Source organism: Urocampus carinirostris, chromosome 12 (genome assembly GCF_059441175.1).
Source record: "Urocampus carinirostris isolate Australia breed hairy pipefish chromosome 12, RoL_Ucar_1.0, whole genome shotgun sequence".
Lineage (NCBI taxonomy): Eukaryota > Metazoa > Chordata > Actinopteri > Syngnathiformes > Syngnathidae > Urocampus > Urocampus carinirostris.
The window spans coordinates 40,713,888-40,735,520 of NC_142360.1; the positions used below are offsets into that span (position 1 = coordinate 40,713,888).

General features: G+C 40.8%; 1 protein-coding gene and 1 long non-coding RNA gene across 6 annotated transcripts in view; one reads left to right on the forward strand and one right to left on the reverse strand.

Annotated features, from left to right (window-relative positions):
* The first annotated feature begins 336 nt into the window (after window positions 1–336).
* mknk1 (MAPK interacting serine/threonine kinase 1) lies at window positions 337–19,670 on the forward strand. 3 transcript variants are annotated; one of them, XM_088349226.1, is made up of 14 exons: window positions 337–455; window positions 2,174–2,296; window positions 4,203–4,311; window positions 4,381–4,479; window positions 4,541–4,638; window positions 8,714–8,793; window positions 8,871–8,944; window positions 9,034–9,138; window positions 9,211–9,266; window positions 11,028–11,123; window positions 12,860–13,054; window positions 17,374–17,538; window positions 17,901–17,944; window positions 19,304–19,670. In XM_088349226.1, the coding sequence occupies exons 2-14, from the start codon at window positions 2,243–2,245 to the stop codon at window positions 19,545–19,547; spliced, it is 1,419 nt and encodes a 472-aa protein (XP_088205352.1). In that variant the 5' UTR covers window positions 337–455; window positions 2,174–2,242; the 3' UTR covers window positions 19,548–19,670. The 3 variants fall into 3 exon arrangements, with proteins under 3 accessions (XP_088205352.1, XP_088205354.1, XP_088205353.1); XM_088349228.1 differs by having other exon boundaries at window positions 4,384–4,479; XM_088349227.1 differs by having other exon boundaries at window positions 343–455; window positions 2,234–2,296.
* Window positions 7,705–21,633, reverse strand: part of LOC148356037 (uncharacterized) — an 84,920-nt gene continuing 70,991 nt past the window's right edge. For 2 of the 3 annotated variants that reach the window (XR_015852198.1, XR_015852196.1), the window contains 3 exons: window positions 17,821–17,936; window positions 17,380–17,549; window positions 7,705–7,984 (listed from right to left, as the gene is read on the reverse strand). This is a non-coding gene — a long non-coding RNA (uncharacterized LOC148356037). The remainder of the gene's footprint in view (window positions 7,985–17,379; window positions 17,550–17,820; window positions 17,937–21,633) is intronic. The other variant, XR_015852197.1, reaches the window with a different exon arrangement.

Genomic DNA, 21,633 nt, shown 5'->3' on the forward strand with positions numbered 1-21,633 from the left:
TGAAGATTTTCACTGAGTGGGCTTGAGTTCAATGTACAAGGTCAGGGCAGGCTGTTCGAAAGTCTGCCATTGAATGAGTTAAAAAAGAAACTTGAGAAAAAAACGATAGACAAATGCACAAAAAACTATTTCAAATAGGCTTTTGTCATCTTTCTAAAAACCATAACAAAAATGCGTACTAAATCAAATAGAGAGTTAAATCAAATAAAAGGAGGAAATAAATCTTATTTATTCGGATCAAAATAGAACGGCGAAGGCGTGCGGTGAAACGTCGTTATGACGTAGTTATATAGACCAATAGGAGAAGAGAACATGCGGAAGTAGGCGTGAAGGAATGTTTTCATGTGTTTCCCCGCTGGGAGCGTCACCGCCGCCTTCGAGAGGCACCTGGCTTCTCTTGCTGTTTTCAGCCAGATTCTGAACGGCGTCGACTTGACACTTCGGAGGATTTTCAGGTTATAAATCGATATTATCTCTTATAATTCACGTCCTTTTTCCTACATAAAAAGGACGGCGCGAAATGCTCCTTCGGTTTATGCTAGGCTAGCAGGTTAGCGTTGGCTAACGCTAAGAACAAAATGTTTCTTTCTTATCCTTTCTTTAAAACCAAGTCACGTAACCGTGTGTTTTACTAATAGGGTATTTTACTAAATATTAATTTCTTGAAATTAAAGTAAAATATGAGAGTTAAAAAAAATCCACGAATGCTTGGCTGTCAGTGACGTCACAGCTTGATTTGGTTATATTTACGGGACTAGCTATTGGATTTCACACTGATGTGTCTTAGTAAGAGTTTATTTACATAACATTTCTCACAGCGGATTAAAATGCTTCACGAGGTCAAAAGTAATTTAGAATACTCATTAAAAGGGCAATCGATACATTCAGGTTGGCATCTTTCATGCCTCTGGGAATGAGTAAGTGTGAAGCACATTGTAAAGCGCTTCAGGAGGTCTGTAGTGACTTGAAAAGCCCGATACAAATGCGGATCATTTTAATATTTCAGTGACGCGGTAGACAGAGTTCATATATGTGCTCTAAAGTACTTGAATTTCAATGTGTTTTCAAGGAATGAAAAGTGCTTGAGTTTTGGGTGAAGTGTTTGTAAATGGTTGCAAGTCTGCTAAAAAATGATGCAAACACTGTTCTCGGGTGGCTTCGCTTTGTCATTGCATTCTTCCCTTCTTCCCTCGTGACTAACGACAGCCGGCATTAGTTTGTACGGTCTTATGAACCGTCGTCTATTCCAAGAGGACAGGTGCATGCTGCACCTCAACAGGGGTACTATGAAATGTTAAGTATCAGTTATGGAGACTTATTCTGAGAAGTAAATTATAGTAGGAAAAAACTTCCTGCAACTAAAATATAAGCTACATATTACTGTCATTTTTACCCAACACCTATAAAAGGTTAGATTTGTATCAAAACCATTATTAACTATTTACTCAAGATTTTGTCTTGATAAATGTACAAGCAAGATTAAAATGGAATATATAAATCACAAATATATTTGTGGCTCTGCAAAATAAATCATTTGCACTTTTGCACTATTTTAACGGTACGAGAGAAATTGGAAAATCAGCTTTAAAGCTTTGAATTTGGTTGTGAAAAAGGTGTATGAACCCTGCATAAAAGTAATCATTTGGTTCAGTGACGTTATAGTCAAGTCACATTCATTTGTATAGCCCTTAATCCCAAAATTTCTCAAAGGACTTCACCGGTTACATTGACACCATCCCCTGATCTAAAACCTACATGAGGGTAGGGAAAAATTCAAAACCTCAGCACAAACCTCACAAGTGGTCTTATGGTATAGTGCAGAGGGTCTCCAACCTCTGTCAAGCAGAGGGCTATTTTGTTACAAATTAAAAGGGCACCCGGGTTGATACGGATCTCTTAAATAACAACTTATTATGTTGTGACTATGTTATGACCGAATTTATTATTAGACTTAGGGTTAAATAGACTCAGCCAAGCGCTCCAAAAATAATTTTACAAGAAAACTCAGAAAAAGTCTGCGGGGACTTTCGCTGTCCTCAGGGGTACCCTGGTATAGTGTCTCGAATTTTTTTATAAAACAGTTGTTTATGCATAACCAAAGAGGGGAAAACCCCCTTGTACTAGGCACGGAATTATGCTCTTGACTGACATTCCCTTATATTGTTTCATCTAGGTAATTGTGGCCGATGCGCATTATTCCAGGCCAACTAAATACTCGTAAATCTCCCCTCAGCCGGCAGCCATGGTGAGGCGCAGCATGATGACTGAATTGCAAGTCTTCCAGCACCCGCTCCAGGTACCGTCTGTCATCGCCATGTTGTGAAACATCTACTTATCGGTGGAATGACTTATCTCTCTTATCTACCTTTACACAGACATCAGTCTTAGTGAGTCATATGTGCTATGACTGGATGTATAAATATGTTTGGTCATATCTGATTAGGGTGCTCTTTTGCAAGGTAAAAGTGAGCTACTGTTTGGGCAGGTTGCCGAGAAGTGACTCTGTAGAAGCGATTTAGTATATTTGGGGAATAGAATAGAATAGAATATGCCTTTATTGTCATTGTTACAACATGGGATATGCTGTGACAACGAAATTGGACGACTCTAGTTCCACATTTACAGTGAGGATAAGGAAACAAAGAGACAAAGGAACAAAGAACTAACTGACTTTGTTGTAAGTAGGCTTTAATGTCATTTTGTCAGTAAATTTGACTGTTAACCCCGTTTGACTGTTAAGAAGCAAATATGTCTCTGTAAAATGTCACCAGTGACTAGAAAATGTCATGCCATGTCATTGGAAAGCTTTAACTTTTGGGATTCAAGATGTGATGATCATTTCAAAATACTTATCGCAGAAATCTCACGATCAGTTCGAAACAAGATACCCGAAAACTCTAAAGCCCGCCTAGCCTACCAATTACGTCCCCATCGAATGAGTTGAATGTCCGCAAACAGTGTCGTTATTTCCAGGACTGTCCAGCGAATCCAACCGTGTAAAATATTTGCTTCAAAACACACAATAATGCTGACTGATAAAAATAAAAAAAATCCGCCTAAGAGCATTTCTGCATTGTTGGACGTTTCTTGCTGCAATCGCCACATAATTCCCATTTGCAAATAAAAAAAACTCGCAAAACTATTTCCAAGATGGCCCTTAGCCCCTGACCTTTTGATTGATACAATTTTTTTGTCCAATTGCAGACTTTTTTTCACAATCCACACCCTGTATTAGCCCGTTAGGGCCTGTATTGATAAAACGGATGTCGCCTCCTTTAGCTTCAAATATCTTTAGCCAGTAGTAACAGATTCAAATGATTGACACGTGAAATTCTGTAAAGAACAATATGTAGATGCACGCAATGTCTTCAAATTAGACCCCAAAATAAACATGCGTAACGCCACTCGTGACTCATTTTACCATTTTTTCACGCAAGTGTGAACAATAGTGATAGAAATGCAGAAGGGGTAGTCCAACATTTGCAACTCTTTCAAAATGTGCAACAAAAACTAATCAAAGTCAAATGCACAGTTGCAGAGGTTTTAGTGCTGTAAACTGGTCGTTCCCAAATGACCATTTTTGGTAACGAGCTGGTCAGCTGGTATTAGTTTGTATGGCAATGTCCTTTAAAGCGTCATCCCCTCCTACAGGTCACGTCCAACGGGACAGGTACATGCTACACCTAAACAGGTCACTATGAAATATGTATTAGTGCAGGGATCACGCACCCATTATGAACTTTATTATGGACCGTGTAAAAAAAGGAGGTAGCTTTTCCCAGTTTTGAATTGTAATGGGAAGAACGTCCTGCAACTGAAAATATAAGCTACATATTTCATTTTACCCACCACCTACATGGGGAGAAGATTGTCTCATAAATATTTACGCACATATTATCTAGATTTACAAATGTATTCAGGATTTACCAATGATCTAGGAATCATATGTTTTGATATATGCAAACGCAAATTTAAAAATCGCATGTATAAGTCTGACATATTTTGGGATCTGCAAAATCACGACTCACACCGGATTTCTTCTTTTAACGGTACTGGAAAAATTGGCTTAAAAGTCCTTTAAAGTGCTTGAATTTGGCCATGAAAAGGGTGTAGGAACCCTGTGGTCTACTTTTAGAAACACTTGATTTTCACACCGTTTTTATAATAACCGGTTCCTTCCCTCGTTTCCCCATCTGTTCCAGGGCAACTCCCTGGCTCTGGGCCAAGTAGGCCACTGTTGTGGAGAACAAGAGCACCAACAGAATAAGATGGCTTCAGAGGACAGGCAGCTCATTGCTCAAGTCGCCTCAGGTACGACAGTATTGTCGCTCAGTGCCGCGAGTGGTTTTAAATATCCTTTTATTCCTTTGTTTGGATCAGAAGTTGAGAAAAGCCAACCTTTGAACATCCCCGATGCAGCCAAACGAAAGAAGAAAAAAAGATCCCGGGCGGCAAACGGCTCCACTGGCACTTTTGACGGTAAATATAGTGGAATTCTGTCACGTCTTATTGTAATATATAATTTCTGGATTCATTTTAGACCGTTACAAGCTGACAGATGAGGTGTTAGGCCAAGGCGCCTTTGCAAAAGTCCAAGGATGCATCAGCCTGCAGAATGGACACGAATATGCCGTAAAGGTGAGTTAAAAAAAAATTCAATAAAAAGGGGTTGTATTAGAATTTATGGCTAAGATGAGAGGTGTTTAGGTTTTTACTAACCCTGTGTGCATCAAGGCCTCAGTTTACAACAGAATTCTATTCCTTCAGAAAGAATGCAATAAAATTATATAGAATAGAATCATTAATGATATCAACGTGGTGAAACATTGTCACTCCAGGATAAACGTCTGATTTGGTCACAATATTATATATTTTTAGTATATAAGGATATATATTTAAGGGTGCCATTGCACATCAACTCCCCCTGGTTGTGCTGTGGGCTTATTGTTCGGTGTCAAGTCGGGAACAACAAAGTGGATTGAATGTCTGGTAAATGTAAGTGTGTTCTTGGATTTAGCCAACTCACACTGGGGGAATATGGCTTTGGTATATAGATAGATAGATAGATAAAGGGTACCGTATTTTCCGCACTGTAAGGCGCACCTAAAAGCTTTTATTTTTTTCAAAAGCTGACCATGCGCCTTATAATACAGTGCGCCTTATTTATGGATCAATATTAAATCGCAAAGTCTTCCAACTAACTTGCAGCCGCCGACTAGATTTCCCCCCGAACGCCAAGTAGTATGCGGTGTATGCTGGGATTTATTTACCGGCGTTTCATTGGCTAACCAATGTGTCAATCATCATTTGAATCGATCACTATTGGTTTAAGTTATTCGGAGGTCAAGGGGCGGATCCTTTTTATCATTTGCAGGCTGGCATTGGCTTAAACGGCAAAACAAAGTCTGCAATTGGCCGAAAAAGATGTGTCAATCATCAGTTGAATCGATCACTATTGGCTTAAGTTATTCGGAGGTCAAGGGCCGGATGCTTTTTATCATTTACAGGCTGGCATTGGCTTAAACGGCAAAACAAAGCCTGCAATTGGCCGAAAAAGATGAATGTGTATAGGACGTGGCTGACGGCATAGAGAAAGCATTTTTTTCTATTCTGTATTTGTAAATATTTTATTCTCCTGGATTTACTACCCTCACGGATATAAGAGGACATTAGCTGCACATTATTATGAACACAACGACTTCGGTGAGCTACTCCGGGTTTTATATTGTCCCTGTATCTTGTTTCAGACTGAACTCCATGTTTCTGTGATAAGCGGTGCAGATAATGGATGGAATGGAGTGTCTATTTTTAAATTAAACTCAATTCCAAGTGTTTATTGTCATATGCACAGTAAAGTTGCGAGTGAAAAAGAAAATAGAAACTAAGGAATGGTTGGAATTTCTTTAATCCCAAGACTTTAACCTTCCGAATGATGGAATGATTCATTTGAGTGACATCGTACGGACACCGCATCCGCACGTGTTCTCGACACGTATTTGCGTCTTTGCAAGCTTCGGGAATGTTAAGGGGGTAAGAAGTTGGACTGAACCATCTGACTGTTTTGTCCACGTTCCCATTGTAGCGCCTTATAATCCGGTGCGTCTTATGTATGTCAAAAATTGGACCAAAAACTATTTTTTCGAGGTGGGCCCTATAACCCGGTGCGCCTTATAGTGCGGAAAATACGGTATATAAAATACTAGAGGTGCCAAATATTAAAAATCATATTTTAGAATGGACAAAGATAATTTTCAAATGTGATTATTTTTCGTAGTTCCATTTAAGAGCACTGTTTTCAGGTTTAAAGTAGTTCTTAGACACTTAAAATTGGCAAACAACAAAGTAGCCATCATTAATAACTTTATGGGAGGATTTTAGCATGAATATGATTCAATAATTATAAAATTCAAGTCCTGTTTCTTTGTTTGGCCCTTAATCACAAAGAGTCTCAAAGGGCTGCACAGATCAAAGACTATTGCAAACTACAGACTATTATGACACCATCCCCTTATTTTGTCAATATAAAATAGATAGATGGATAAATATAGGTTATTCATATGCTATAGAGTAGAAGAAGTGTTTTATGCTTAGATTTAAACATTTCCACTGAGGTCGCAGATCGAATCCCAGGGGGAAAAGCATTTTTAATAAATTAAAATAATTATAAAAAACAATTTGGATTCCATTTTTGTAGTTTTTATCGAAAACGTGAATATAGTAATTTGCTGTAAGCTTTTGTATTTAATTGAATTGTCTTTATTGTTATTGATATCAACGTTGTGAAACATTGTATTTAACAACATTGTTTTCAACCACATTAGAGATGGCACTTTGTAAACATGTCATAAAGATTTGAAAAAGAAAAGTAAGATTTAATTACTGTCGGAATGAAAAGGCAAAATACATTTACAATGGATTTCTTAGAGACTGGCCAAGGTTGTGATAATAGTGCAATGAAAACCTGTGCAAAGATATTAGCAGAAACAAAAGTTCCCAAACGAGTTACAGGATACATATTTTAGTGTGCTTGTTTAGGGTGGTGATGGCCCTGGAAGAGAAACTATCACTGAGCCCATTTGTCAAGTCAAGCCAAATTTGTGACGCACTAAATCAAAAAATGTCTCAGAGGACTGCACAGGCCACAATGACACCATCCCCTGATCTGAAACCAACATGCGGGCAAGGAAAAACCCCAAACCTCAAAATGAGGAAAATAAGAAACCTTGAGAAGGTGACTTACAGGTAGTAATTCCCCTTACAGGATGACCTGGCTGCAATGGATGTTGCATTGGGTAACAATACTCAAAACATATTCAACATCAATAAAAAAAAACATGCAATATGTAAAATTGTCCAAAAAGTCCATGACAGCAACGGGGCAGCTTCCTTTCTCAGCCAGCTGGTCGATCAGACATTGACATGCTTTAGGTCCAGGTGCTGGTCTGCTAACTTATGCGGGTACGTCCTTCTCCCTCCTTTCACCACCAACCATCCTGCTGGAAAGGACACCAAAAAAGTATGAGGTCGGCATCAATCATAAGCTATAGAATAGAAGTGCGTCTTAAGTCTAGATTTAAAAACTTCCACTGAGGTTGCAGATCCTATCTCCTGAGGCAGAGCATTCCACAGCACCGGGGCCCAGATGGAGAACGCTCTCGAGCCTGCAGATTTCTTCTTGGCTCTTGGAGTCACAAACAGACCAGCATTTTTTAAGCAGAGGGTCGTAGGGGGGAAAATCAAATCGGAGAGATGAGAGGGGGCAAGTCCATGCAAATATTTGTATGTTAGTAAAAGAACCTGTCAGGACCAGAACGGAAACAGGACCCACTCGCGTAACGTTTACTGCAAGTTTTATTGAAGGAACGAGGAAGGGTTGCGCCCACGATCCGGTGTTCGCTCTCGTACTTGGCTTGTGATCTGAACTCTGAAGTGGATCTTCCGTAGCGAGCGATGGCTGTGTCAGGGGTGGAAAGCGGGTCGTAAGCTGGGACGGGAGAACAGACGTGGTCCGGATCAAAAACGGATCGTTATTAGGGACGGGAGAGCAGACGTGGTCGGAATCAAAACAGGTCGTAGGAGACAAACGGGAGCAAAAAACGGGACAGGTGGGAGTCAGGGTCGAAAAAGGCTTGCGTAGTATACGCGGAGCTTCACAGACGGACTGACAACAGAGGATTGACAGGACTGAGTTCAAATAGTGACAGGGAGCCAATCAGAACCTGCGGCGGGCACAGCTGAGTCGCATCAGTAATCATGACAGAACCTTAAAGTCACTTCTTAAGCGGACCGGGAGACAATGCGAGTCATGACTTGGACAGACTTTGTCTTCGTCGCATTTTGAAGCAGCTGCAAACTTTTGATGCTAGATATGGGGGGACCGGAGAGCAATGCATTACAGTCATCAAACTGAGAAGTCATCAACGCATGAATTATAATCTATGCATTTGATTGTGACGGTGTCGGGCGAGTCCCCGCAATATTACAAATGTAGAAGCAAGTCACTCTAGTCATGTTTTTCATTTGTAACTGTGAAACGACAGATTAGGATCAAATATAACACCTAGAGTCACTTTGGCTGATATTACATTTGTTAATGTTTTATGGGAGTAAATACTTGCGCAATACCTATTTTGAGGTTTTGAATTTGAAACAGACAAACAGAAATTAGTAGTTGAGAATCTTAACGCCGATGCCATTTTGGAATCTCGCACAGATCATCGAAAAGAGCGCAGGCCACAGCCGCAGCCGAGTGTTCCGGGAAGTGGAGACGCTTTACCAGTGCCAAGGAAACAAGTGAGGAAGCTCATGTTTCATTTGAAATGCTTTGCGCAAAATAACCACGATTATTACTTAACTCATTTTGTTTTCAGGAACATTTTGGAACTGATAGAATTCTTTGAATGCGAGACCTGCTTTTATTTAGTGTTTGAAAAGTTGCGAGGAGGTGAGCGGAGGAAAACAAAATCAGCCGTTTTGTCTGCAGGCTAAGCAAAACCTGTAGAAGCAATGTGATTTTTGTTTTCATCTCCCCAGGCTCCATTCTGACGCACATCCAAAACCGGAAGCACTTTGATGAGCTGGAGGCTAGCAGGGTGGTCCGTGACATTGCCCAAGCTCTCGACTTTCTACACATTAAAGGTAAATCGTCTTATTATCCACTCTAATCAAGCCTCTTCTCGTTGTCATGGTCGTAAATTGGTGTCCCTTCAGGTATCGCTCACCGGGATCTCAAACTGGAGAATGTGCTTTGTGAATACACGGATCAAGTAAGTTTGGGCTGTAAATGGGGGCTTAAAAGGATGGAGGATGTTTTCAGGAAACGCATTTCAAGGTTAGCAGGAGATTAAAAACCATGAAGGCTCAAAAAAGTGCGTCAATTAGTCTGTTTTCTTTGACAAAAGTCAACTTATTTAAATGATTTCTATTGATTGTCATGCATATCAAATACATGAAAAAAACACTACTTATCCAGTACCAGTAACGAAACTAGGGTTAGGGTTAGGGCTTGTCAAGTCATGTTTATTTGTTTGGCCCTTAATCACAAAGAGTCTCAAAGGGCTGTACGGACTACAGGCTGTTATGACACCGTCCCCTGATCTAAAACCTACATGAGGGCAAATAATACACATATTATCAACATAAAATATAGGTTATTCATATGCCATAGAATATAAGTGACACCCTTAGATCAGGGGTCGGCAAGCTTTTTGAGTGGCGGTATGCATCATTTTGAAATGATTTGCACAAGGGAAAAAAAGAATCTAATTGATGCATTTTATCATTTGTGTATACCAGTTGAAAGTCTTACATCAGAAACCTCGACAATTCATAAGGAAAATAGATAAATCTAATCCATGTTTCTGTTTTGGATTCACCTGCAGTGTTTGCATTTCATTGTCTATTTGTTTATAAAGGGACCGTTTCATCCAAATGGTTTTGAAACACAGAAAATCGATAGAGCTAGATAGATAGATAGATACTTTATTCATCCCTGTAGGGAAATTCACACTACCAGCAGTATCCTTTTATTATTTATTAACAGATTAACAGGATGGCCTCAGGGTGCTGTGTTGTAGTTTAGTAACAGCGGAGTGGATGATGTCACACGCTAGTCCAAAAGTTTGACGTCCCTGCACCAGATGGAAATCTTTGTGCCCAGGGTGACACCACCTCCTGTTTACGTCGATAGCGAGTCTGCCTCCTCTCCGCTTCCCACAGGCTTTTGTGTTTCTGTCTAACAGCGCTGAAGCCGGATAGCTCCGGATGGCTCTGGGTAGTTACACGTTAGCGTCCGGGATGCTAGACGTGAGCCACGTTTCCGTAAAACACAGCAAACTGCACTCCCTGTACGCTTTGATGTTTTTCACCAGCACAGCCAGTTCGTCTGTCTTATTTGGTAGAGAGTTCGCATTTACCATGATTACGGACGGTACCCAAGACTTATAAAGCCGCTAGCCGCTTAGCCTTAGCTCCGGCTCTGCATCCACGATAGGGCCCCTTCATCACGCCGGCACGAGAATTCTTCAGGGCAAGGAGTCGATTCCTCGAATAAACGCATTTTTGTGCGTTAAAACCCATAACCGTAGCATAGAAAGTCATCCAAAGTGTCGTTGTCAAACGGGACGAAAAACACTGACAATAGCTCCCATTTTTATGAGTAATTTTGATCATTTGGATTGAAAAACTCGATGCAATAGGGCTACTTCATAAGTGTTTTATTGCATACTTTGGTGACATCCATTGGACATTTTAAAAACTGCATATCATTGTTTGACTAGAAGCAGGTTATATTTTTCTTATGCTTCTCTTAGCATCGTCTCTGTTGGGGTTTAAGGGTTTTACATATACTGTAACTGTGACTTGAATAGTTGTCAATTGTGGTCATCAACTTTAGAGTGGACCTCTGCCCGTTTAACAATCAATGTTAGAAACTGATATTTATTTATTTGTAATTCTGTATTTCAAATGTTTTTTTATGAATTTAAAAAGAATCATTTATACAATACTTTTCCTATTTTTTTTTTTAGGTGTCACCAGTTAAAATCTGTGACTTTGACTTGGGAAGCGGTGTGCAGCTCAGCAGCGCCTGCACGCCTATCACGACTCCAGAACTTACCACGCCGGTAAGATTTTTGACTATTACCACCTGTGTTATAGCACATTAGCATTGTCCCGACGTGCCAAAACGTAAAAACATTTTTTTTTCATTCTTTTATGAGTTTTTCCCTAAATAAAATAATTATAAAGAATTGGTTGCAGCTCATCGGTAAGTATCAAGCCTCTGGGGATGGTTTCAGTTTGATAAATCACCTATAGATGTCAGGAGTGGCTTGGATCAGATCTTTGCCCACACATCGAGGAAACTCCACCGACCCGTGTTGCTTCCTGTATCCAGCAATTGAGTGTGTGTAGGTGAACCCCTAGTAGGCATAGTGGAGTGACATAGTAAGCTAGGGATCAGTAGACAGTCCCTACGCCGTTGTTGAGGCAACGAGAGATGGCGTTTCGTGCACGCCTGCAGGAGGGTTGTATGAGGGGGTGAGGGACAGACAGATGGGCAGATCCAACACATGTTCTATTCTAGCCTCTTGAGAGCGATTTTGAGACTATTAAACTCATCCGTAATGGGGCATATGGGGCCGTGTATCTGGTCCGCCACAAGGAGACCAGGCAGAGGTTTGCCATGAAAAAGATAAATCGGCAAAACCTTGTCTTGAGGAACCAAATTCAGCAGGCTTTTGTGGAGAGAGACACAAAAGCATCTCCGCGGACAGCCATGTTTACCTGCAGCACAGGGTTTTTAAAAAAATGTCGAATTTGAAGGATCTTGATTTTAATGTGATCGCTTACACTTGTGGTGTTTTTCTTTTTGTTTTAGATTCTCTATTTTATTTTACTATCTGACAGTGTTGCCTGTTAAATAGGATCATTAAAGGACCACATATGTGTTACGCTAACATTTCAATTCATGAGACTTTGAGGCTGTAAACCTGTTGCACGGTCTACATCTTATGTTCTTATTACCTCCGTTGAAATAAATGTCAGCTTCCAGACTGACTGACACAGGCTGATGTGCATCGTTTGACCATCGTTCATGGTTTATTGGGCCACAAGCGTATGATTTAAGTCGCTCGTTTTTTAAATTGCACACAATTATATCGAATCGCAATTATCGAGAATCGTAATGTAAATCGAATCGGTACCTTCAGTATGATACAGTCAGAGGTGGGTGGAGTAGCCAAATATTTTACTCAAGTAAAAGTACTGTTCCTTCAGAATAACACTCAAGTAGAAGTAAAAGTAGTCATCCAAGTACTTATTTGAGTAAAAGTAAAAAAGTACTTGGTGAAAAAGTTATTTAAGTACGGAGTAACTGTAGCACTGTAGCAAGTTAGGCACCTCTGCACCCAAGTCGGTCATGCTTTCGTCCCTCCAGATGAAACGGGACACCAGAAAGCGGCCGTGTCACTCTGGTCAGGGTGAGACAACACACTTTTTTGTTTGACAGCAGGGCCCGACAGCTTTCACTGGTTTACCCCTGCCGCATCATACAGGTAACCTGCCCATCCCTTAGAACGCGTCCAAACATCCCACTATCCTTTAACTAAACAATAAAATAAAAGTAGTATTAATCAAATAAATAAATTAAGAACATGTAGTAGAATATATATCTATATAGTATGCGTGCGTGCGAGGATAAATGGATATGCACTGCGCATTCAGCACAGTAAAAAAAGCCTAGTAAATGTACTCCGTTACTACCCACCTCTGGAGACAATTTAATCGTGACCAAGGCATATGGTCCCACCCTTAACAACGATAATGTCATGTCATTGTTTGACTGTTCTCTCCTTATTAGTGCGGCTCAGCAGAATACATGGCCCCGGAAGTGGTGGAGGTCTTCACCGACGAGGCCTCCTTCTACGATAAGCGCTGCGATCTGTGGAGCCTCGGGGTTATCCTCTACATCCTTTTAAGCGGCAGCCCGCCGTTCACCGGAAACTGCGGGAGCGATTGCGGCTGGGACCGGGGGGAAACGTGCCGCACCTGCCAGGTGAGCTCGCAACCGAGTGACCTAAATTGTGAAATGTTTGCATGTAAGGTACATTTTGAAGTACAAGACGCTTACTTTTTTGCTACGTCTTTAAATACGGTGCAGATATTATGTAATATTTTCCAACAGTATTCATATACAGTAATCCTTCGATCATCGCAGTTCATGGGGACTTGAACTCCCAGCGAAAAGTGAAATTCCAGGAAGTAGCACCTTCATAAAAGCCCCCAAGGGTCAAATTTATCTCGATATGACGTCCCTACCGACTGAAAGTATACCACTGTCACAAAATAACTAGATCTACAAATAAAAAACAAATACAGAATTACAGTTGAATAAATAGTCTTTATTGTCATTATACCAAAGTACAACGAAATGAGAGCCAACTGATTGCATGCTAGCATCAGGTATCGTCAAACTGAGTAAGGTCTCTGTGATGATTCAAATACAACCGTCCTGAACGTAGCAGTTTCGCACGAGTTGTAGCTCCAGGTCATCCGTCTCACGGGTAATGGATCTGGCATTGGTGAGATGCCAGCTCGGGTAGGAGTGGCTTAAGAGAGTTGTTAGTTTAGGCATAGCAGTAGCCAGGACATGCAGCCACGTTATCAGCTGCTCTCCTGACGCCACCTCAGTGGCTTCCCCGACCCGATAGCAATCCACGGAGCACCCGCTTGTGATCACCGTTTCTTTGAGCTCTTCTGACTTTCCCGAATTTAGTTTTAATGTAACGGGCCGCTAATAGCTAGCTGTCGCCATGCGCTGCAGTTTGTTTTGGTAGACACATTGACTTGTGCGCCTGCTCCACCGTATGACTGACACACAGCAGCCTTTCACAGTAGCACACAGTCGCAACCATAATAACATTAGCTGTCTGCTATCTGCTCAGAAAACAGGTTACAATACGTTGATATCAATGACAATAAAGACAATTGAATTCGATAACCAACTTAAAATATAAAAAATGGATTTGGGCTTATAGGAATTCGTAAAGGAGCCTTTTGGAATTTTGTTACTTCCTGCCCTCATTGCCTGGCTTACTCAGCTCACTCGTGATGTGCGTGCAAGTACGTGGATTTTTTTTCCATCTTTTTGCGAGTTTGGGTTGTTGTTTGGACAATCCTAAAAGCAAGCATTTTCTTACTTTCACCATTGTCATGCTACACTGGTGAAAAAGGGAACAAGAAATGCAAAAAAAAAAAAAAAACCCGCTGGAACAAGTATACTCTCAGCACTAGCCCCCAGCCCCTATTCCTCAAACCTAATGTTTTCTGCGGCAAACAGCTCTGATAAAAGCAGATAGGCGCAGTGGAAAATTAAACATAAGGGCTCTTTGAACTCAATTGGGCATTCGTAACACATATGTGATAGGGGAAATATTCTACTTATAACTTTTCTAAGGACACCTCAAACAATGCACCCCACCTTTAAATTTGTTAAAAGGTTAATCAGAAGTACTCTGTAGTCCAGAATTTACAGTATTTAGCCTGAGGATTGCTGATTCAGCTCAAGTAACTCCACAGACCAATGAGACGATAGATAAGAACAGAATTCAAAGTAGCAGACCATGCGGCATGCTCTTCCTTTCCCTGACATTTTTACGCTCGTTTGATTTATCGCGCCTCACCCGTCACCCAATGGTGTCGAACAAGTGAATGCGTGTCAGATAAGAGCATCCAGAACTTTCATCCGTCAACACCTAATCATCGTCTGAAGCTCCGTCATGCGATGCCCGCCAGCATTTGGCGGCGCTTGGCGTTTCGAAAATAGAACGGAAGGGAGATGAATCATCTCCTCGTGCCGGAAGGGCAATTTTAGACGGCACGATGAACCGAAATCCAATCCGGATTGCGATGTGACGTTGTGTAATCGTGTCATTTGCAAGACACTGCGGGTTTTTCAAGGATAAGTGCTCGTACGGGTGCTTGAAATCCTTGAAAATGCTTGAATTTTAATGTTGTTTGGACCAGCTCACTTAGACTTTTTTCGGCTCCCAAGCAGCTCCTCTGATTTTTAGTTTTTTTAATGATATATTATCAATAATAATAAAACACGATGCACCAATTTATGTCGTAATTGCTAATTTTATACGTTTTGCAGGGGATTCCTGCAAATATAGATTAAAATATTTAGAGAGCTACAAAAACATGCTTAACATACAAAACAATTTTAGATTTTTACAGACTGAACGGATTTAAAGTCAAACCACTACACAAAATCCCTGAAAATTCAAAATAATAAAATAAAATAAATACAATTTCAAATATGAACTCAATAGTGCTATAAAGGATAAAATGCAAAAAAAACCAATTTATTTTCACCGATTTACACACAGATCCTCTGAAAAACATGCAAAAAATAAAGATAAATAGATAGTTTATTCATCCCCATAGGGAAATTCACACTTCCAGCAGTATCCTTGTGTTGAAAAATAAAATGATAAAAGAAAAGAGACATACAAAAATACCCAATACGACGTGTTGATATAGAGTATTTAAATAGTGCTACAGAAAATACACACTATCAATGGGGGTAGGGTTTCATGTGGGCTTTTACTCCCCCGGGTGGAGTTCAAGAGCCTCATGGCATGAGGAAGAAATGATCTCCTCAGTCTGTCCGAGGAACAAGACTGTGACAACAGTCTGTCGCTGAAGCTGCTCTTCTGTCTGGAGATGATGCTGTGTGGTGGATGTGATTCTCCATGATTGACCGCAGCTTGTTCTTTTTTTGTCTAACGTAATGGAACTCCATTATTACCCAACTCCTATTGAGCACTTTCCAGGTTTGTAAACAAGTGTGACGTATTGAATCTGTCTGCGAATTGTTGACACAGAATGGCAGAATTCATGTCAGATTGTAGATCATAAATAGGAAATAACCCAAAATAACACAAAGTAGGTAAGATAGTGACGAAACCACTGTTTGTTTTTGTCCTTTGAAAGTCCTGGGAAAATTGAAAAGTCCTTGAAAGTGCTTGAATTTGGCCATGAGAAAAGTTTACAAACCCTAAAGGATTCATAGTTAGTGTGTTATTTCAGTGATGGAGTCTTTGACCAACCAGAATTGTGAATGTTTGGCTAGTACTGTTAAAACCCAATCAAAGGCAAGTTCAGTTCATTTCATTTCAAGTTTTAACAACACTATCAGTCAAACAGCCATTGTGGGCGGGCGCACAACCGGCCATAAAAACAAGCGACGGAGCAACACGACAGCTAGTATCAAAAAAACAGAAACATCATCAAATTGGAGGAAAGTCAGAAAAGCGCAATGAAATGGCGATTACCAGCGGGTGCTCTGTGGATTATTATCGGGCCCAGGATCGACTGAGGCAGGAGAAGAGAGAAAGCACCAGTGGTGCTCCAGGCCTGGCCTATGGCTATAGCTAGTTAACAACTCACACAAGCTACCCATGTACTCATCACAGAAACATCACGATCAGTCTTAAACAAGATACCTGAAAACCCCTGGAGGCCCGCTCATGATGCGATTCCCTGCTAACATTTTCTGGTTGCATTCACTAGTCCGGTGAATCCAACCGTGTAAAATGTTGCCTCCAAAACAAACCATCTGACATTAAAAAAAAGAGATCCTACTAAAAGCACCCCTGCATCATTTGACAATTTTATACGTAATTCGTCTGTTTGGCTGCATAATAAACACGTCAGATGACTCCCGGTACAGCCATTAGCCTCTGAAGTTTTAGTCTATCCCACTTTTGGCCAATTGCAAACTTTCTTTCACGGTCCTTAGCCTGTGACAACTTATACTACCTATACTGAGAAAAAAACATCTTGACCTACTTTTGCTTATAAAAATATTCAGCCAATAATGACCGATTGAAATGTGGATTGACACTTCGGTTAGCCAATGAGATTCCCAACATAACTTTTCCAGGCTGTATTAAGATCAGAGCCAAAAGTAAACGTAAGCGAAGCCAATCGTGATTCATTCTTACTTACCCACCATTATTATGTGCAAATGTGCACGATTCTTGGATTGACCTTTTTAAAAAGAAGTCCAACATTTACAACTCTTTCACATCGTCTAAAAATTGGCCAAAGTAAAATACACAAATATCCCCATGCGACACTCGTCTGCAGGCATTTGATTGGAAAAAAATAAATTCAGGCGAGAATCAAAACTTTGTTTCTGTGTGTGCCAACTCGGATGACTTCATGTTAGTAGGACTTGCAGTTTGGGACAAAACTTGAGAAAAGAGACCAAAAGCGTCCATATTCTCCAAATGGTTCAAAAACAATATTCTTCTTCTTTTGTTTTTTTTATTTGTTAAAATCATTCGTGTCTCGTCCCGCCCACAGAGTCACCTGTTCGAGAGCATCCAGCAAGGCAAGTACGAGTTCCCGGACAAGGATTGGGCCCGCGTCTCCGACGCCGCCAAGGATCTCATCAGCAAACTGCTGGTACGAGACGCCACCCTGCGTCTGAGTGCCGTGCAGGTCCTGAAGCACCCGTGGGTGCAGGGGGTAGGTCCATGCTTTTGAAAACATCAAAATAAAAACAGAACAAAAACAATAACAACAAAATAATGTTACATAATATGTTCGAAAAGGGGTAGTAAGGAGCAAATGCTTCTATTCCCCCTCTTTATCTTCCCCACCAAATACACTAATTATAATAACAACAATAGTAATAATATTAATAACAGTTATGATATAACAATAGCAACAATAACAACAAAGTTAACCATAGTTCCAAAGTTTGACTCCATACACAGACACACACATACTTTTCCTGGTGGTTCTCACCTTTGGGATTATGAATTTGCCCCATATTTAGGGTGGGCAGAGAGCTGGTCTTGATATTGGTCAATTCTTTGTGTGTGCAGAAGGCTCCAGAGAGAGGTCTTTCCACTCCTCATGCCCTACAGAGGTAAAACAGACATTTCATAATCACTTTTCAAAAAAGTTACGTCGACGAGGCTCGTTCGGGTGCTTGAAATGCTTAAATTCGTCCCCTGTGTCACCGTCACGGTAAACAATCTGCCGTTTCAGTCTTCTGGTTCTACATTGCGTTTGTCGGTCTCATTGTTATTTTCAGCTGGAATCTGCGGGAGATGATTTTCTTTTTGGTGCCATTTTTGTTTAGTTGAAACTGAATACCAAGCAGAAATTGATTCATTTTCCACCTGGTGTCATGAGAGTAATTTGTTATTGAACGTAGGTAAAACTAAGGAGATGATAAGAGATTTCCGTACTAAGCCTCCCCCGCATGTGCCACTGTCAATTAATGGTGGTGAGGCCGAACTGGTCCATTCATTCAAGTTTCTAGGTACTTACTTGTCAGCTGACCTCACATGGACTGTCAATGCTATTGATATTCTAAAGTCAGCCAGACAAAGGCTCTACTTCTTTCGTCAACTCAAATCATTCAGAGTCCTTCAATTCATTCTAGTCCATTTTTATCGTGCGACCATTGAATCCGTTTTAATGAGGTTAATCACAGTTTGGTTTGGTCGCGTCAATCAGAAAGAATAGTCAAAGATGGGATCAGTCGTGAGGTCATTATGTATATAGGGCGGCAGTAGCTCAGGAGGTAGAGCGCTCGTCTTGGGATCAAGGGATCCCAGTTCGAATCCCGGCTTGTCCGTGTTACATGTCGAAGTGTCCTTGGGTAAGACACTGAACCCCTGATACCCCCAATAAGCAGGTTAGCGTCTTACATGGCTGCAATACAAGGCCGCTATTGGGAAATGTGGAGCACATTGTAAAGCGCTTTGGGAAGTCATTGACTTGAAAAGCGCTATAGAAATGCACACATTTCATTTCATAGTATTATGCCAACGACGTTCATCGACCTATTCTACTCTTGTCTTGTTATTTACATATTCTTTCTTTTTAAACTATTCTACATAATTACCTCGTGTTATACACTACAATATCTTTATTACTCTATTATTTTACATCTATTATATTATCATTATCGAGAGTTCATGTGTCAAATGATATCTTGCATTTATAATGTTTATGGTTCATACTGGCTGAATAAATACATTACATAAATGAGACATCCCTTTTAAGCACGTTTAAAATATATACTTTGGCAAAAAAAAAATTCTAAATGTTCGCGTCCAGATCGGTAAGAAATCTAATTCCAAATTCATACATTTTCCCGACCTTGAAAACACAACCTGAAAATCCAAGCATTTTCACGCATTTCAAGCGTCCGTACGAACCCCCGAGTCTGTTTCGACGCCTATAAATCCGGGTTTTCCCTCGGTCCGCCCGGCAGGAACGGCAGCACCAAAGACCTGAGCCAGTTCTCGGCCGAAGCCATCGCCTTCCACCGGCAACTCTCGCAGCACGACGAGCAACGCCGGCACGAAAAAGACAAAGAGGACGAGGACGGAGAGGTTTGTCCCGTCCTGGTTTGTTCCGTGAGACTGTCTCCGCCTTCCAATTCCAGACTTGCTCGCCGGAGGGCGCAGTCCAACGCCGTGCGTGCCCGAGAATCCTCCGACAAATTTAGCGCCTGAAACCTCACTTTTTTTTTTTCCCCTAACTTTCCTTTTTCTGTCCTCGGTTTCCTCCAAGTTTTAGAGGTTGACCGATTATCAGGCAGGTCATTTCTCGCAACCGATATCGCTATCTGCATTTTTATCTATTATTAAAGGGAAAATAGTACATGATTTTTTTTGCATTATCCCGCTCTCGATTTAGCTATAGAGACAGGTGTCAAAGAGGCGGCCCGCGGGCCAGATCGGGCCTGTGAGACAACACTCAGAGAAGCGCAAGAGAAAAACAAGCTGCAGGTTGAAATATGTCAACTTGATGTAGCCGAAGCCAGGTGCCTCGAACAAAGACACTGTACTTGTATTTGTTTTTCTCTCTCTCTCTTTTTCCACCCCTTTTCTCCCACTCTCTGTCTGTCTCTTTCACCCTCTGTGTCTCTTTTTTTCTCTTCCTTTGTTGTTCTTAGTCTCTTTCTCTCTCTGTATCATTTTAACTTCTTTTGCTCTAACTTCCTTTTCTCTCCCTCTGTCTTTCTATTTCCCTTTGGATTTCTTTTTTCCGCCCCCCTTCTTTACCCCTCTCTCACAACTTCTCATTTTATCTCTTTTGTTTCTCACGCTCTCTCTCTCTTTCTTTGTCTCCTTTTCCTGTCCTCTTTCTCTTATTTCTTTATCTCTCTTTTCTTTCTTTTTCATCTACTCGTCCGGCCCCCAACAGAATGTTTGTTCTATCATGAGACCCCCGAGTTCAAATGAGTTTGACACCCCTGCTAGAGTGACATTGGTATATTCCAATTATTTTCCTAGATAATGCGTTTAGAAGACAGCCTGTATTGTCTTAGACTTCCTGGTTTGTGACATCATCAGAGTAAAACGGTCAGAAGTCTCCCAGCAACACGTTGATTAAAGTTCCGTTATGTGACTAATTGAAAAAAAAAAAGGTCTTTTGTAATCCCTTTAAGTCTGAGATGCAGCCGCCCTAAACTCTTTTGCACCAGCTCCTACTGTTCCCCTCCCCTTTTATCTGATTTTCTGACAAATATTCGGTGTTTCTCTTATGCCGACTCTTCAGCTTTTACAGCAAATGAATATCGGCTCCATATTTCGGTTCCCTTTAGACCAATCCTCTGTATCGGCCCTGAAAAACCCATATCGGTCAATCTCTAATAACTTGTGTTTTGGATTTTCTTCCTCACTTTCTGTCATCTTTACTCTTGCGAAAAAGAAGAGTTTCCTTATGGATTTTTTGTGGAAAATCTGGACATTTTTAACTTAACGTTTTTCTTGTGTTTTTGGAAGCAAGCATGCAATAGGTCATATATTTTTTATCAGCGAAAACCTGCTTAATATGATTTACTCTTAATTGATTTAAGGAACTTTTTTCCTCATGATTTTTTTTCCTTAAAGACTGTGAGTAAACAAAGATTGTGAATTCGACTATTTTCCAGACTATAAGGCGCACCCCAAACCCCAAATTTGGCAAACTCGAAAGTACTCCTTGTAAAGGGTTCGTACGGGTATTTGAAGTCTTTCAAAATACCATTATTGTTGTTTTTTTTAGGTTTGAAAAATGCTTAAATTCGTAGAGGGGCTTGTAAATGCTTGGAATCGTTGCCACCTTTTAGGTTAGGTGTTGGGTTAGGGTTAGGAGCTAGGGGTTGGGCTTCAAATCATGTTTTATGGTTCCCAAAATAGGTTTGGGCTGTGTTGGAAATTAAGGTTTAGGCTGTGTATTAGGGTTAGGGCTAGGGTTGCAGCCAGTGTTGGTTTTAGGGTTAGGAACAAGGATTTGCGCTCCATATTAGGGTTCTAAACTGAATGTGGGATGCCAAAATAGGTTTCGAGCTAGGTTACCTTTTGAAACTGGGTTAGGAGCCAGTGTTTGGGCTGCAAGTCAGTGTTTGTAACCCATTTTAGGGTTTGGAAATAAGGTTGGGGCTAGATTTGGGTGTAGGGTTGGGACTAGGATTTGAGCTCCATATTAGGGTTTTAAACTGAATGTGGGGTGCCAAAATAGGTTTCGAGCTAGGTTACTGTTAGAAACAAGGTTAGGGTTAGGAGCAAGCGTTTGGGCTGCAAGTCAGTAGTTGTAACCCATTTTAGTTTTCTG

Bases quoted from the DNA above. Each gene is read 5' to 3' on its own strand.
- mknk1 (XM_088349226.1), top strand. From the start codon at position 2,243: ATGGTGAGGCGCAGCATGATGACTGAATTGCAAGTCTTCCAGCACCCG. The intron at 4,480-4,540 runs GTAAATATAGTG...GATTCATTTTAG, and splicing joins CTCCACTGGCACTTTTGACG to ACCGTTACAAGCTGACAGAT. The intron at 17,945-19,303 runs GTAAAACAGACA...TCCGCCCGGCAG, and splicing joins ACTCCTCATGCCCTACAGAG to GAACGGCAGCACCAAAGACC.